Source organism: Haematobia irritans, chromosome 4 (assembly GCF_050003625.1).
Source record: "Haematobia irritans isolate KBUSLIRL chromosome 4, ASM5000362v1, whole genome shotgun sequence".
In the NCBI taxonomy this organism is placed as follows: Eukaryota; Metazoa; Arthropoda; class Insecta; order Diptera; family Muscidae; genus Haematobia; species Haematobia irritans.
This window is the reverse complement of record NC_134400.1, coordinates 81,104,182-81,119,658: the sequence shown is the minus strand read 5'-3', so window position 1 is coordinate 81,119,658 and position 15,477 is coordinate 81,104,182. Positions and strand designations below refer to the sequence as shown.

The 15,477-nt window shown below is 33.4% G+C and overlaps 1 protein-coding gene across 1 annotated transcript in view; it reads right to left on the bottom strand.

Annotated features, from left to right (window-relative positions):
- Ilp8 (Insulin-like peptide 8) overlaps positions 1 to 15,001 on the bottom strand; it is an 84,891-nt gene extending 69,890 nt beyond the window's left edge. Inside the window, exon 1 of the mRNA XM_075307309.1 lies at positions 14,370 to 15,001. Coding sequence (XP_075163424.1) covers positions 14,370 to 14,381 — 12 coding nt within the window. The 5' untranslated portion in view covers positions 14,382 to 15,001. The remainder of the gene's footprint in view (positions 1 to 14,369) is intronic.
- Positions 15,002 to 15,477: the final 476 nt, after the last annotated feature.

The window sequence follows — 15,477 nt, the reverse complement described above, 5'->3', positions numbered from 1 at the left end:
GACAGCCAGGAAGTCTGGATCGGGGGGAAATCGAAAACCGGAAGCCGCTGAGACGACAAAGAGAGTTGCCGGTAGTTTCAAGCGAAACCCTAACCTCTCTCTCCGAGATGCCGCAAATAAGCTGGGTGTATCGTCTACAACCGTGCACCGAGCCAAAAAACGAGCCGGACTATCGACTTACAAGAAGGTAGTGACTCCAAATCGCGATGATAAACAAAATACGACGGCCAAAGCGCGATCCCGGAGGCTGTACACGACGATGCTGACGAAGTTTGACTGCGTGGTAATGGACGACGAAACCTACGTAAAAGCCGACTGCAAGCAGCTTCCGGGACAGGAGTTTTATACGGCAAAAGGAAGGGGAAAGGTAGCAGATATTTTCAAGCACATAAAACTGTCAAAGTTCGCAAAGAAATATCTGGTTTGGCAAGCCATCTGTACCTGTGGCTTGAAAAGCAGCATTTTCATAGCTTCCGGGACTGTCAACCAAGAAATTTACGTGAAAGAGTGTTTGAATAAACGTCTGCTGTCTTTCCTGAAGAAACACGGTTGTTCCGAACTGTTTTGGCCGGATTTGGCATCTTGCCATTACGGTAAAAAGGCCATGGAGTGGTACGCCGCCAACAACGTGCAGGTGGTTCCCAAGGACAAGAACCCTCCCAACACGCCATAGCTCCGCCCAATTGAGAAATACTGGGCTATTGTCAAGCGGAACTTAAAGAAGACCAAAAAAACTGCTAAGGACGAGCAGCAGTTCAAGGCAAACTGGCTTTCTGCGGCGAAGAAGGTGGACAAGATGGCTGTACAAAATCTGATGGCAGGTGTCAAGCGTGAGGCCCGGCAATTCGGATTTGGAAAAGCGAAAGCCTAACTGAATATTTTTCCTGAATTTTATACTAATTGAACTTGAAAAAGAAATTTAATTTGATTTTTTAAATAAACGATTTCACCGATTTACACGCGTTTTCCCTTGACCAAATTTTGACCGTATCACCCTTTATATATATATATTTCGTTATCTATTTCCCTCGCCATATTTATCTTTTTTCTACTCTCTCGCTCTCTCTCTCTCTCTCTGCCGTTTCTAAACATATATATGTTTATACGAAATTTCCAAACTTTATATGTTTGAATCCAGATATATTATATTTAAGAAAATATAAGGTGCCAAACATAATATGTTCTAACATATTAACATATATGTCCCAAACATGTTATACTACAAACATTATATGCTTGCACTTAAAAATAATGTGCTAAAAGTTTGAGTTGCAAACATATAATTTTTACACCGAAACATTTGACAAAACAGTCTTTTTCGTCAGTGTACTAGTGAACTAAAATATTTTTCTATGACAAGTCTTATTCATATATATGTAACTCTTTCTATAATAAAGGAAGTCAGATTTATGCTTTCATGGATCATTTTACTAAATTTGATGAAAACTGATTTTAGTTAGGGTGCTCTTTATTATGCCTTCCACCATAAGATGGAGGGTATACTAACTTTGTCATTTCTGTCAATATATTATGGAAGCTCAAGAAGATGCAAATTTCACTCGATCCGGTTGAAATTTGGTTAGTGGTCTTATTCTATGGCCTGGGAGCCACCGTGGTGCAATGGTTAGCATGCCCGCCTTGCATACACAAGGTCGTGGGTTCGATTCCTGCTTCGACCGAACACCAAGAAGTTTTTCAGCGATGGATTATCCCACCTCAGTAATGCTGGTGACATTTCTGAGGGTTTCAAAGCTTCTCTAAGTGGTTTCACTGCAATGTGGAACACCGTTCGGACTCGGCTATAAAAAGGAGGTCCCTTGTCATTGAGCTTAATATGGAATGGGGCAGCACTCAGTGATAAGAGAGAAGTTCACCAATGTGGTATCACAATGGACTGAATAGTCTAAGTGAGCCTGATACATCGGGCTGCCACCTAACCTAACCTAACCTATTCTATGGCCTCTAACAACCATTAGTCCATAGCTGTCCATTAATATATATAGCCCCCATGTAAACCGATCCCCAGATTTGATTTCCGCAGCTTCCTGGAGGTGCACATTTCATCTTATTCTAGCTAATTAATTATTTCTAACTGCTTTCAATTTCGGAAATTTTCTCTGTTTTTATTTTACTATAAACAAAAATTTAACTTAGTAGAAATAACAATGAAGTTTTTTTTCACCCTTTTTCCGGAGGTACCTTTTTCTGAGTGAAAGAATCGCTTAAAAAGCAAATTCCTCGCCTCTTTTCTATCGCCCGCCCCAAAATCTCCTGATCTCAATCGTTTGGACTTCTGATCCTCGGGCATTTTGGAGACTAAGTTTGACACTAAAAACAATCAAAGAGTCCATCATCTCAAGGCAGCATACGCCGGAAATTGACTAAACTACCGCAAAGCCACTGTTATGCAGCTTGATATTGTATGCTTAGATCAATGACAAGGGTCCTGCTTTTTACACCCAAGTCCGAACACATTACGGGGAAACCACTTTGGGGAACCTTTGAAACACTCAGAAATGTTACCAGCATTACTCACAGGAGAATATCCACCACTGAAAAATTGTTTGCAGCCTATTTCTGATATCCGAACGAAATCAATTGCGAACGAACGACAGTCACTCACTTTCGTCTAGATTTGAGTTTCTCTGACTTCCTTTCGTTCGTTCGCATGGCTTACGTTACTGTCAAATGCTAATATTACCAGAACTCAATTAATTCAATTACTTGAAAAAGGCCCGTACATTTTAAAAATTATTTTCCATAAAATTCAATCTGGCATCGCCGTTTATTTTGCAAATTTTTCTCATTGCTGATATTTGGTTTAGCTCAATATTTTCCTTAAGAAATTAGCCCTCATAGAGAGATATGTATTTGTATTTGTATATATCTGCAATAATTAGGTTTCGGTTTTCCTTTTTATGAGTGTTTCATTCCAAATGTATGTGTTTGTTCGTTTTAGAATTTCCTTTAAACGGTCTAAAGGGTGATACGGTCAAAATTTGGTCAAGGAAAACGCGTGTAAATCGGTGAAATCGTTTATTTAAAAAATCAAATTAAATTTCTTTTTCAAGTTCAATTAGTATAAAATTCAGGAAAAATATTCAGTTAGGCTTTCGCTTTTCCAAATCCGAATTGCCGGGCCTCACGCTTGACACCAGCCATCAGATTTTGTACAGCCACCTTGTCCACCTTCTTCGCCACAGAAAGCCAATTTGCTTTGAACTGCTGCTCGTCCTTAGCAGTTTTTTTGGTCTTCTTTAAGTTCCGCTTGACAATAGCCCAGTATTTCTCAATTGGGCGGAGCTCTGGCGTGTTGGGGGGGTTCTTGTCCTTGGGAACCACCTGCACGTTGTTGGCGGCGTACCACTCCATGGCCTTTTTACCGTAATGGCAAGATGCCAAATCCGGCCAAAACAGTACGGAACAACCGTGTTTCTTCAGGAAAGGCAGCAGACGTTTATTCAAACACTCTTTCACGTAAATTTCTTGGTTGACAGTCCCGGAAGCTATGAAAATGCTGCTTTTCAAGCCACAGGTACAGATGGCTTGCCAAACCAGATATTTCTTTGCGAACTTTGACAGTTTTATGTGCTTGAAAATATCTGCTACCTTTCCCCTTCCTTTTGCCGTATAAAACTCCTGTCCCGGAAGCTGCTTGTAGTCGGCTTTGACGTAGGTTTCGTCGTCCATTACCACGCAGTCAAACTTCGTCAGCATCGTCGTGTACAGACTCCGGGATCGCGCTTTGGCCGTCGTATTTTCTTTATTATCGCGATTTGGAGTCACTACCTTCTTGTAAGTCGATAGTCCGGCTCGTTTTTTGGCTCGATGCACGGTTGTAGACGATACACCCAGCTTATTTGCGGCATCTCGGAGAGAGAGGTTAGGGTTTCGCTTGAAACTACCGGCAACTCTCTTTGTCGTCTCAGCGGCTTCCGGTTTTCGATTTCCCCCGATCCAGACTTCCTGGCTGTCGACAAACGTTCCCCAAACACTTACACTTACATTTGTAACGGTTGATTTGGAAACTTTTAGCGATTTTGCCAGCTTTGCGTGCAAGTAGCTCAGATTTTCGCGATGCGCGAGCAAAATTTTGATACGCTGCTCTTCTTTCTTGGACGGCATTTTGACAACTGAAAAGTGAATTCCAAAATCAAAATAGGAGCAACATTCTACACACACACCTTCAAAATAAGGGTGTTCAGGTTTTTTAAATGCAAAATTGAAAGAAATACGTCAAGTTTATATTGACCAAATTTTGACCGTATCACCCTTTATATGGCTGTTATAATGAGAAATAGATCGATATAAACCACTTTTATCATACATTTGCACCAAAAAGCGTTAAACAATTTATAAATTTTTCCTTATTTATGAATGCCTTTTTCCACAAAACGAAAGGTTTGTGCGAAGTGAGTGGAGTTGACATTTCTGCTCGACAAAATGCGAACGAATGGAGTTAGAGAAACCCAATTTTAGTGGTAACGTTTAGATGGAGCTTAGAGAAACCGAAATCAGCTGATTTTCGTTTTGTATGCGAACGAACAGCAGAATTCGGATATCAGAAATAGGCTGTTGGTGTTCGTTAGAAATTGAAATTGAACGTATGCATTGCACCACGATAACTGCCATTTAAGTGTTATGCGCTTTACAGACTATCAGTTATTCCGGACGGAATGTCGGTGTTTGTAAAGAATCTTAAGCGGACCTTATATATTTCTTTAATTTTCAAACAGAATTGGCGATCCATCATTAATTTCATTGCAGAAATGTCTGTTTTTAATGTAAAAATAAATTTGTCTTTGATAATGTTTGTCGAACATCCCCTTACACTCAATGATTTGTACCTCCCAACCAGAAAAAATCAAAGTTGTTTTGATTTCATGCCAACACGTCCCCGCGACAGCCGAACACGACTTTATACTATCGGATTTGTCGCCGCAACGTGTTGTGTCGCAGGGTTTATCCGACCGTATAAGGTGCCCTTTACAGTATGTCGGATCGATACGACTAATCGGTAAATGTGTTATCGATGCAGCAGTATCGATTATGCCTTCGAACTTAACTTATAATTTGCACAATACATGGGATATGTTCGACACGAGCACTGTCGTCCGGAATAACTGTTAGTCTGTAAAGTGCATTACATAAACTTGAGCAGAGCAAAATAATGAGATGACAGCTGCTTCGGATTGTTAACAGCCTCCGCATGCACATTCATGAAGAAAATATTTAGCACGAACAACTTCCAAAGGCTCACAAACAATTCACGACGAAAATTTTCTTTGTTACTAAATTACGAATTTGGCTTACCAACCAACGTGATTAGTATTGAGAGCAAGAATTAAATCGAAAAAATACTTTCCTCCAGAAAAAATTTTAACAAACGAAATCCAAGCAAGGCTGCTTATAGTGTTTTCTTTAATATTTATTTTTATATTAATTTTTAATGACTAGAGAAATACTTCGTTTATTTACATCCTCAAAAAAATCGCTTCTGTAACATATACCCCAAACACATTTTGCTTCAAGCGTATATATTTTCAGGATTGGTCCAAACAAAATATTGTTTGTATTGTTCAAACATATTATGTTTCACCTTAGGGCATACACTGGTAGAAAAAAAATTTAATGAAATTTTCTTTGTGTGGATATATTTTTAAGGCGCCAATTAGTAACTTCCATTCTTTTATTTGCAGCATACTCTCAGGTCTCTCTTTCTAAACACATATATGTTTATAGGCTATTTCTAAATTAATATATGTTTGCATTTAAGCATATTATATTTACAAACATTTTATGTCCCAAACATGTTATGCTAGTTTATGAACATTATATGCTTGCACTTAAAAATATTGTGTTAAAAAATTTGAGTTCCAAACATATAATTTTTACATCCAAACATATGAAAAAAGTCATTTTCATCCGTGCAGACTTACAAGGGTTCACTTTGCACTATTATGCAGTTTTCTGATTTCTGCGATTATTGGAAAGTCGATTTTTGACGTCTCGACGTCTCGAAGATTTTCACACTTCTCTTTAGTCGATTTTGGTCACTATAAAAATTGTTTCGAAACAAAATTTCGATTTTCGACTTTTGTAACACCGTTCTATAATCCCAACATCCATATCTTTATGTGTCTTTACACTAATGATTTTGGTATTGATTCCGAGTCAAAGAAGCGGATAATTGAAGTAAGGACACACTTAAGACACAATTCACTTTCAAATTTGAGTTTTGCGTATTTGATTCTAGGAAACAAAAATTAATATATTATTTTTTCAGCTTGTTTTTTCTTCATGTGCTATCAAAGTCCGTTAACGTGTGTTAACAACGACATAAAAAATAAGTTCAGACTCGACTACAAATAAAAATTATGCTATGTTTGAAATAAAAGCCAGTTTAAAATAAAGTGCTAAAACTCATCTCCTACTTTAAATGCTTTTTAGCTCTGTAGCAAAAAATGCAAAAAAACCAAGTTTACCTTAGTAAAATAAAAATTTCTTTCATGTTATTTAGGATAACCAATTTTAGGTCGAATCATTGAACTATAATGACAAAAGGACTATTTTGAAAAAGTTATCGACTTGGGGCAAGGAAATAAGCATCATATCAGAGAAATGCGTATTTTAAGAACATCAAACCTTTATCCTAATGAAAATATTTTTTTCAGTGTAAGCCTGACCTTGCGTTTCAAGGAGCTTCCTTTGCGCCATGTCTCATATATACTGAAAAATGTTTATCTAATATGAAAGATTATAAAACCTATATTTAGAAAACGTACACAAGTTTATTAAGGACAAATTTCTTAAAAAAAATTAAGTTAGATATTTTTTATGTAAAGAAATAGTCGTACAATTAACGAATATATTGAATCTTTGGATTAATGACAAACACAAACCTTTAATAATAGGTTACAACTTGTTTGAGGAATTTGAATCTTGTTATTTTTTTCTTTAAGTTAGAAAAATTTCTTACTTTGAAGTACCTGTTAAAAGATTAGGTTAAACTGATATTTTTTTTTGTTTTTTGGGTGAATAGCTTTGTAAAGAGAATAAAACAAGATAAATGAGTCGACATGAACAAAAAAACTGTTTTTCGTGTAAAAATTATATGTTTCGAACTCAAATTTTTAGTAAATTATTTTAAAGTGCAAGCATATAATATTCATAAACAAGCATAACAAATATATTTTTGGGATATAATATTCAAATAAATTTAAAAAAAATGTTTTTTATTCGTTTAAATATAATGTATATTTAAGTCATTTTGTGGCAAGCAAATGAATGGTTAGAAACTAGATTTAACTATTTGGGACCTTAAAAATATCTATACTTATACTTAGCGGAAAATATAATATGTTTGCACAGTGCAAACATTTTTTTGCTTGAACACATTCTGAAAATATATATGCTTGAAGCATAATATGTTTGGGAGTATATGTTACCGAGGCGATTTTTTGAGGGTGTACATTCAAAGTTAAATAGCTCCCTCAAAAACTCTTTATTTTAACGAATCCGCATTTTTGGCTCGAAATCAATACCACAATCGTTAGGATAAGAAAAAAGGATAAGGTATACTTTTTTGAGTGTAGGATATTTGTTCCTTTTTTAACCCTTTCACTACCGATGTCCACTTAGAAGGACATTCGAAAAAGACACCAAATTCTATTTTCACACTTAGTTTCGATTTATTTCTCGATGTTATTTTAAAGTAAAGGCTTTAATCTAAATAAGCTATAAATATTTTCCATATTGGTGAGGATTAAAATACATTTTTATAAACTTCTTTAGCAATAAACGAAAAATACGAAAATTTGAGACAATTTTTCTACTGTATGTTTCTAGTAAATGGACATTCATACAAAAACTATAGCTGATACTTTTTCGGATTCTTTTTTTAAATTTTTTCTCACACTTTGAAGGATATTATAGGCCAAATAGCGTTTATTTTCGTAAGGCCATTTGGTCACAAATCAAGAATCAAGTTTTCAGAACAAGCTCATATAGCTGTTGAAGTAATTGAGGTAGGTTTTCAAAATGGCAATTTTTGTTCTAAAGGGTGATTTGTTAAGAGCTTGATAACTTTTTTAAAAAAAAAAACGCCTAAAATTTGCAAAATCTCATCGGTTCTTTATTTGAAACGTTAGATTGGTCCATGACATTTACTTTTTGAAGATAATTTCATTTAAATGTTGACCGCGGCTGCGTCTTAGGTGGTCCATTCGGAAAGTCCAATTTTGGGCAACTTTTTCGAGCATTTCGGCCGGAATAGCCCGAATTTCTTCGGAAATGTTGTCTTCCAAAGCTGGAATAGTTGCTGGCTTATTTCTGTAGACTTTAGACTTGACGTAGCCCCACAAAAAATAGTCTAAAGGCGTCAAATCGCATGATCTTGGTGGCCAACTTACCGGTCCATTTCTTGAGATGAATTGTTCTCCGAAGTTTTCCCTCAAAATGGCCATAGAATCGCGAGCTGTGTGGCATGTAGCGCCATCTTGTTGAAACCACATGTCAACCAAGTTCAGTTCTTCCATTTTTGGCAACAAAAAGTTTGTTAGCATCGAACGATAGCGATCGCCATTCACCGTAACGTTGCGTCCAACAGCATCTTTGAAAAAATACGGTCCAATGATTCCACCAGCGTACAAACCACACCAAACAGTGCATTTTTCGGGATGCATGGGCAGTTCTTGGACGGCTTCTGGTTGCTCTTCACTCCAAATGCGGCAATTTTGCTTATTTACGTAGCCATTCAACCAGAAATGAGCCTCATCGCTGAACAAAATTTGTCGATAAAAAAGCGGATTTTCTGCCACTGATTTTGGTAATAAAATTCAATGATTTGCAAGCGTTGCTCGTTAGTAAGTCTATTCATGATGAAATGTCAAAGCATACTGAGCATCTTTCTCTTTGACACCATGTCTGAAATCCCACGTGATCTGTCAAATACTAATGCATGAAAATCCTAACCTCAAAAGAATCACCCTTTACATACTGTTAGTGCAAGTAAAAACAGAAGAAAAATTAAAGTTTTTAGCATTAGGTTTATTTCGGTAGTGAAAGGGTTAAAATAGGTTCAATAAAGCAATGCCTGATTGGTGTTTAGTTATTTTATTTATTTATTTTTACCGTTGGGCGAAATTTAAATTTATAAATTATATCCAGAGTAGCTGACATATTTTCTATGCGTAAATATATCGTATTGGTTCGAATGACAAAATTATTATTATTGTTATTATTTATTTATTCATTCTTTCACATAAAACAAGATTTATAATCGTTTAATTACATTATGTTACCCGACAAGTTGTTATGGCATACTAAATCTCTTGATAAACAGTGTTGCAAGAGTGCAACAAAAATTTATAAAGACTTAATAATTATTGTTGTTTTTGATTTCAGCTTAAAACCATGCATTGGCTAAACTACAAGTGTAGCTTAACCAACAGATTAAATATGTTAAAAAAAATCTAACATGAGCATAACAGGCATTAAGTACATTAAATATAACAAAAAGAAATAGATTAACAACAAAATTAAACATAAAAATACTTTAAAAAATGAGTACTGACATAGATAACAAATTAGTACAATCGTCCAGTATCATTAATTAATTCATTTTGAAATGATTGCAAATAGCTTTTTTAAAGTTATTTGCCTTGCCAATGTGTTGAATATATGGAGGAAGAAAGTACCAAAGACGGGTTGTATGTGTGCAAAACTTTCATTCAGCGATCAGAAGTTGATGGTGGGTAGGAATATCCAGCAAACGTTTGTTAGGTTCTCCATTATTACTATTATTTATTATGTAAATAATTTTATGCATCAGTGCAGTGCAAGTGCTTTTATTTTCACGTAATCGGCAAATTCCACTAACCAGTCACATATAACAATATTGGAATAAGATACGTCTTGGCCAGGAGCATACGAAATAATCGTGAAAGTAATATAAATTTCAGAATTCATTCACTATTTCTCGATATGACCATTGCTCTGAGCCAGTCAAAAAAACTGCCACGAGTTGCACGAATGTAATTTACCGGTATACGAGTATTTATACTATCTGTGATATTTTTTGTCTTTGGCTTGCCCTCTAAAATTACACAGTTAGAAAAGCCATTAAGGATTTCCGAGCCAAAAATGCGGCTTCTTTAAAATAAAGAAATTTTTTAGCGACCTATGTGGCTTTAAATTAGGACCAATAAAATTAAATTTAGGAAACAGATCTCATTTATCAAATTTTCATTCTCTTTTCGCGGTTTATTAATAAAGGTACTCATGTACAAACAAATGCCAGTTTAAAAATTTAAATTATAAGGAATACTTCAAAGTAAAAAATGTATTCTTAATTCCAAAAAAACGTTGAACCAAGTCTTAGCCTATATTTGAAGCGCTTTTATCTACAATCTAAAGTATCAATATTTCAGTTAATTTAAGGACAATTTCTTTAAATCAAAAATGTGTTTCTTTACTTTAAGGAAAATTAACCTTACTTCAAAGACATGGGACTTAAACCGAGGGACGGAAATTTACAAAATTTGTGTCCTAAATTTAATGAAAAACATTTTTGAAGCAAAGATTATAAACTTTATATTAATTAAAATTTCATTATTTTAAAGAAATTTGTCCTTAATATTTTGTAAATTTCGCATCCTAAAATTTAGGTTGCGTTTGTAAAATGTTTTGCCGTTTATAAGAACGGGAGAGTAGCCATCGGCAACCACATTTGTCCTATTAATGGTGAGCTCAAACACCTTGAAGTGCTCAAAATGTTATCACAATTTAAATCGTTATAACGATACTGGCAGCGTAGTGGCATAGATGCTTTCATGGAAGCCAAAAGGTGGCCATATAGAGCAAAAATAAACTTCCAAGTATTCCTACCGTTAAAGTTGTTAAAGTTATTTATTTGTTAAAGTTATTTCATTCAGACCAAATAAATTTCTTTGGAGACAAAAGTGGAAACAGGTACCATAAATAAAGATTTATTTGCCGTAAAGGAAAAAATTAAATTAATAAGAAAAGAAAACTTCGTTGATAAAAGATTTCGTTTGGGAAGAAAGTTTTATTTTTTTTTTGTCGTCATAATGATCTAAAAAATGCAAATCAAATTGTTTTGACTTCAATTCTGGAAAAAATATTACCCGGTTTTATACTACTGAATTCATTCATTGACTACGAGCTAAAGAAGCGGATAATTGAAATAAGGGTCCAGTAAAATAAATGTATTAACGACAATGTAAATTTCCAAATTCAGATCCATCTTTAAGTAGAAATTATGCTATATTTCAAATAGAAATGCCTTTAAAATAAATTGTTGACAAATATCTCCTATTTTTGAAAGGTTTTTTTAGCATTTTTAGAATTTAGAAATTTCAGAAATACTAAAGCCAAGTTGTTCTCAGTCCAACAAAATTTTCTTTCATGTAAAGATACTTATTTTTAAGTCGAATCACGAAGCTATAAGAACAAATTGACGTAATTCAAAAATTATTTTTTTTACTTTCGGACAAGGAAAAAAACTTTTTATTAAAGAAATATGTCATCTAATATGGCGTTCTCATCAAGCATGTTTTGGGGTTTGAAATGTTTTCCCTTTATAAGTATTTAAAATCGATTCGTTTTCCCCATACAAAAAATCAAGTTCAAAACACAAGTTTCATCCAAAACACGTCAATTTTATAATGTAAATACCCCTAATTTGGAATTTGCTCTGACTGAACATAATCTTTTCAAAATATATGTCAAATTATTAAAATAAATCTCATAGAAAGAACGAATAAACAAAGTCTTTGGGATGTGAAAATAACTTAAAAATGTTTTTCCTTTAAGATCTAGGGATCTATAAATCGAAAATCGATTAATCGATTATTCGAATTTTGGCATGAAAATCGAAAAAAATCGAAATCGATTATTAACCTAAAAATAATCGCAAAATCGATTTTAGATTTTCATCTAATTTTTAATTTTGACTATCAAAACTCGATTGTAGTGTTTTCTGTTTTCATATTCATTGGTTTCAATTTAATTGAAAAATACCGAGATATTTCTTCATTTTTATTTATAGAATTCAATTACCAATAAGAATAAAAATATTGATTTGATTAAGTTAAATATCAAATTGGTTTAAATGAATCCTTTGTGTTTTCAATTTCCTTGAATAATGGAAATAATGATAAATGATTCGTACATGTTAAAAATTTTATACTTACCATTTTAAAAATATATTAAACAAATTTAAAAAAAAATTAACATGTTTGACTGGAACACTAATTTTTGCATTTCTCTCCAACTCGCAAAAACAAAATAGATTTCATAAAATCGAATATTTTGTATAATCATTATTTCTATGAAATTCGATTACGAATAATCGAAAAATCGAATATTCGAATTTTGAATGGTAAAAATAATCGAAAATCGATTTTTGATTAAAAGTCAATAATCGAAGAGTCGAAAAATCGATTATTGGTTTGTACCATAGATCCCTATTACGATCGCGGTATTTATTGGAACAAACGGTGCGTATATTTGAATTTAGAGTAAAGCATCTCAACTCGGTGTGCACTGTGAAATGTTTTGAAAAAACGAATGAGGAAGACGAGTCAGTGGGAACATAGCATAACATAAGCTTCGTGTTCGCCTTTTAAAGACAAGAAATCTTTGGCCTCACGAAAATATTTTAAGAATTGTTTTGTTTATCTTAAGGAAATGAAATTTGCGCCCCTCCATTAAAGTCGTATGTCTTTGAAGTAAGGAAAATTTCCCTTAAAGTAAAGAAATCCATATATGATTTAAACAAAATATCTTTAAACTAACTAAGATATTCAATCTTTGAATTAAAGTTAAAAAACCTTCAAAAATAAACTAATACTTACTTTGGGGATTTTGCATTTTTATTTTAAAGTTTTTTTTTTAATTAATGGCGAACTCGATTGGGGGAAAGGTGCAACGTAATTGATTAAAAAATATTAAGGACACTGTCATGTATCCCTCACAATATTATGAATTAGCAATAACTTTGAAATACAATAAGGGAAAAAGTAGAGTAACATCAAGGCAATATATTTGTTGCGAAACGAAAACACCCTAAAAAAGCAATGTTTTGCTTTGAAGTATCTATTTTAACCCTTAAATGCACAAGATCACCGATTCCTCTGAAAAAAATATATAAAATGCAAAATGGTAACAAAGAACATCTCCATGCCACATTTTTTTCAAAAAAAAATAATTATGTGTTTTTGAAGAAAACAGTGGTTGTATCTTAAACAACACGATGCGACTCAAACTGTTTTTATTTAAATAAAGTAAATATTATTTAACTTCCAATTTGTATTTTTTTTTTAATTTTTGGTCAAAATTTGTTTTTTTTTTTTTTTGACTGCAGATTACTCAGAAGTACAGAAGTAAATTTTCCGAAACAAATAGCGCTATGATGTATTAAATACAACAAACTTAATTTCATAGAATTCGGTCAACATTTTAAGACGCAAGTATTTTTTTTCGGGTTGTATCTTAACCCTCTAATGCCCAACCCCGACTTTAGGCGGGCTTCGATAAATCATGAAGCTTTTAGTAAAATACACCTTAAGACAACAAAATTGGGTAAAATAAAAAGAAAACTTAGTTAGAATTGTTCAAGAGGCTTGGCAGCATATACTGAATTTTACCGTATAAATTTTTCTTGTTTCGTTTTCTTGATTTTGTATCGCTAACATTGAATATTTAATCAGCTGGCAAAAAAATTGGGGCATTAGAGGGTTAAACAGATAATTATTTGTACTTGATTACCTTTCGCAAAAGAATAACGAAAATTCCATTAATGAGATCCGTATTATAATTTTTCAATTTATAAAGCCCAGATTTAAAGCTAGATAGTTCTCTAAAAAATATCTTATTATTTTAAAAAAGCGGTGTCTTTGACTCGGAACCAATACCAAAATCCTTAAGGGGAGATCACAATCGACGAGTTCGAGTCACTTTTGAGTGTGCATTGAAAACAATATGACAATGTATTTTTTTTAGGCAAAGTACTTATCTAACCACCCTTGTATGTACTTGAGTCTTTTAAACATAAAACAAGACATTCATATCCCATGTCGGCTTAGTCTCATATATTCTCGAGGCTAATGGATGGTATTTACCGGGTATATCTTAATAATAAATGCGGAAATGTTTACTTTGCTAACAAAAACAAAGATCGCCAGGAGAAGAGAGTAATTTTTGTTATTAATTTATTTTTAGTTCAACAATAAATACAACTTTTGTGGTTATCATCAAACGAAAAGATTCTCGTATCTCTTTAAGGTATTTCAAATGTCCTATTTATGCCCATTTAGCATATAAAGCAAATAATGACAGACACTCACCTTCGGGTACATGGCTAGGGATAAATGTAATAGTAATCCAAAAATATTTTGTCAAACTTTAGTTTAATTTATTTTTTGTTTTGTGTTTTTTTTTTTAGTTTTACTTTGGATTGTGTTATGTCCACATAGAAAGAAAAACAACAATAACGTTAATGTTGTTTTTCTTTTCTATATTTCAAATATATTTTCAAGTTTTTCTATTCGATAAGCACATACACTTCAATTCCACTTGTAATTCGAAATTATAAAAACAAATCGACAAAATTTGTATTTAAATTGAAATTCTCGTTATTCTAATTTGGCTCTAACCCGATCACAGAACCTATCACACACAAACACACACAAATAGCAATGTTCTTCGTTATAGGTTTCGCTTTCGTTTACCGTTCTCTTTTTATTTTGTTGCAAAATACCGCAATGACGGTTCTTTCATATGGGAGTATTGAATTCAAATGAATTCGGGGTTTTCAGGTGAGAGCTTTTTATATCGAAAGCACAAAAATAGCAGGATTTCATTTCACGGCAACGCTAAGCATTCGTTCGGCTTGAGATATTGAGTGAGAGAGAGAGAGACTTGGAAATCATAAAGCAACACCTTAACTTTGAGTCTGGGTTAACAAAAACAAAACAAAAAATACTCCCACCACAGAAACGACGATAGCGTTTGTCGAATTATGTGGAGCTGCAACGGTGACGCTTCTTGGCTTAGCAACACTTGATCACTATCCCACGAGATAGGGGATGTTGCGTACGATATTTTATAATACACATGGGAACCTAAAACAAATGAGAAAGGGGTAAAGGGGCGGCGTTGAGTATATCATACGCAGAAAAAGAGTCAATCGTATTAGAGATGTTAAAATAAACTTATTTTGATTAAAAAATGTTTTTATTCTTTTTTAGTTTAATTTTACAATTTTCTTGTTCTACGCATACGTTACGGTCACACACCCAAAAAAAAAACATATATTTTTAAACAAACTCAAGAAAATTTATTAGACACATTTTTTTTTTTTAAGTTGTTAAATAAAATTTTGTAGTTTGAAGGAAAAAATTGGAGTTAAAAATTGCAAAAATGACTAAAAATGTTTGCTGGTTTGACTGTAGT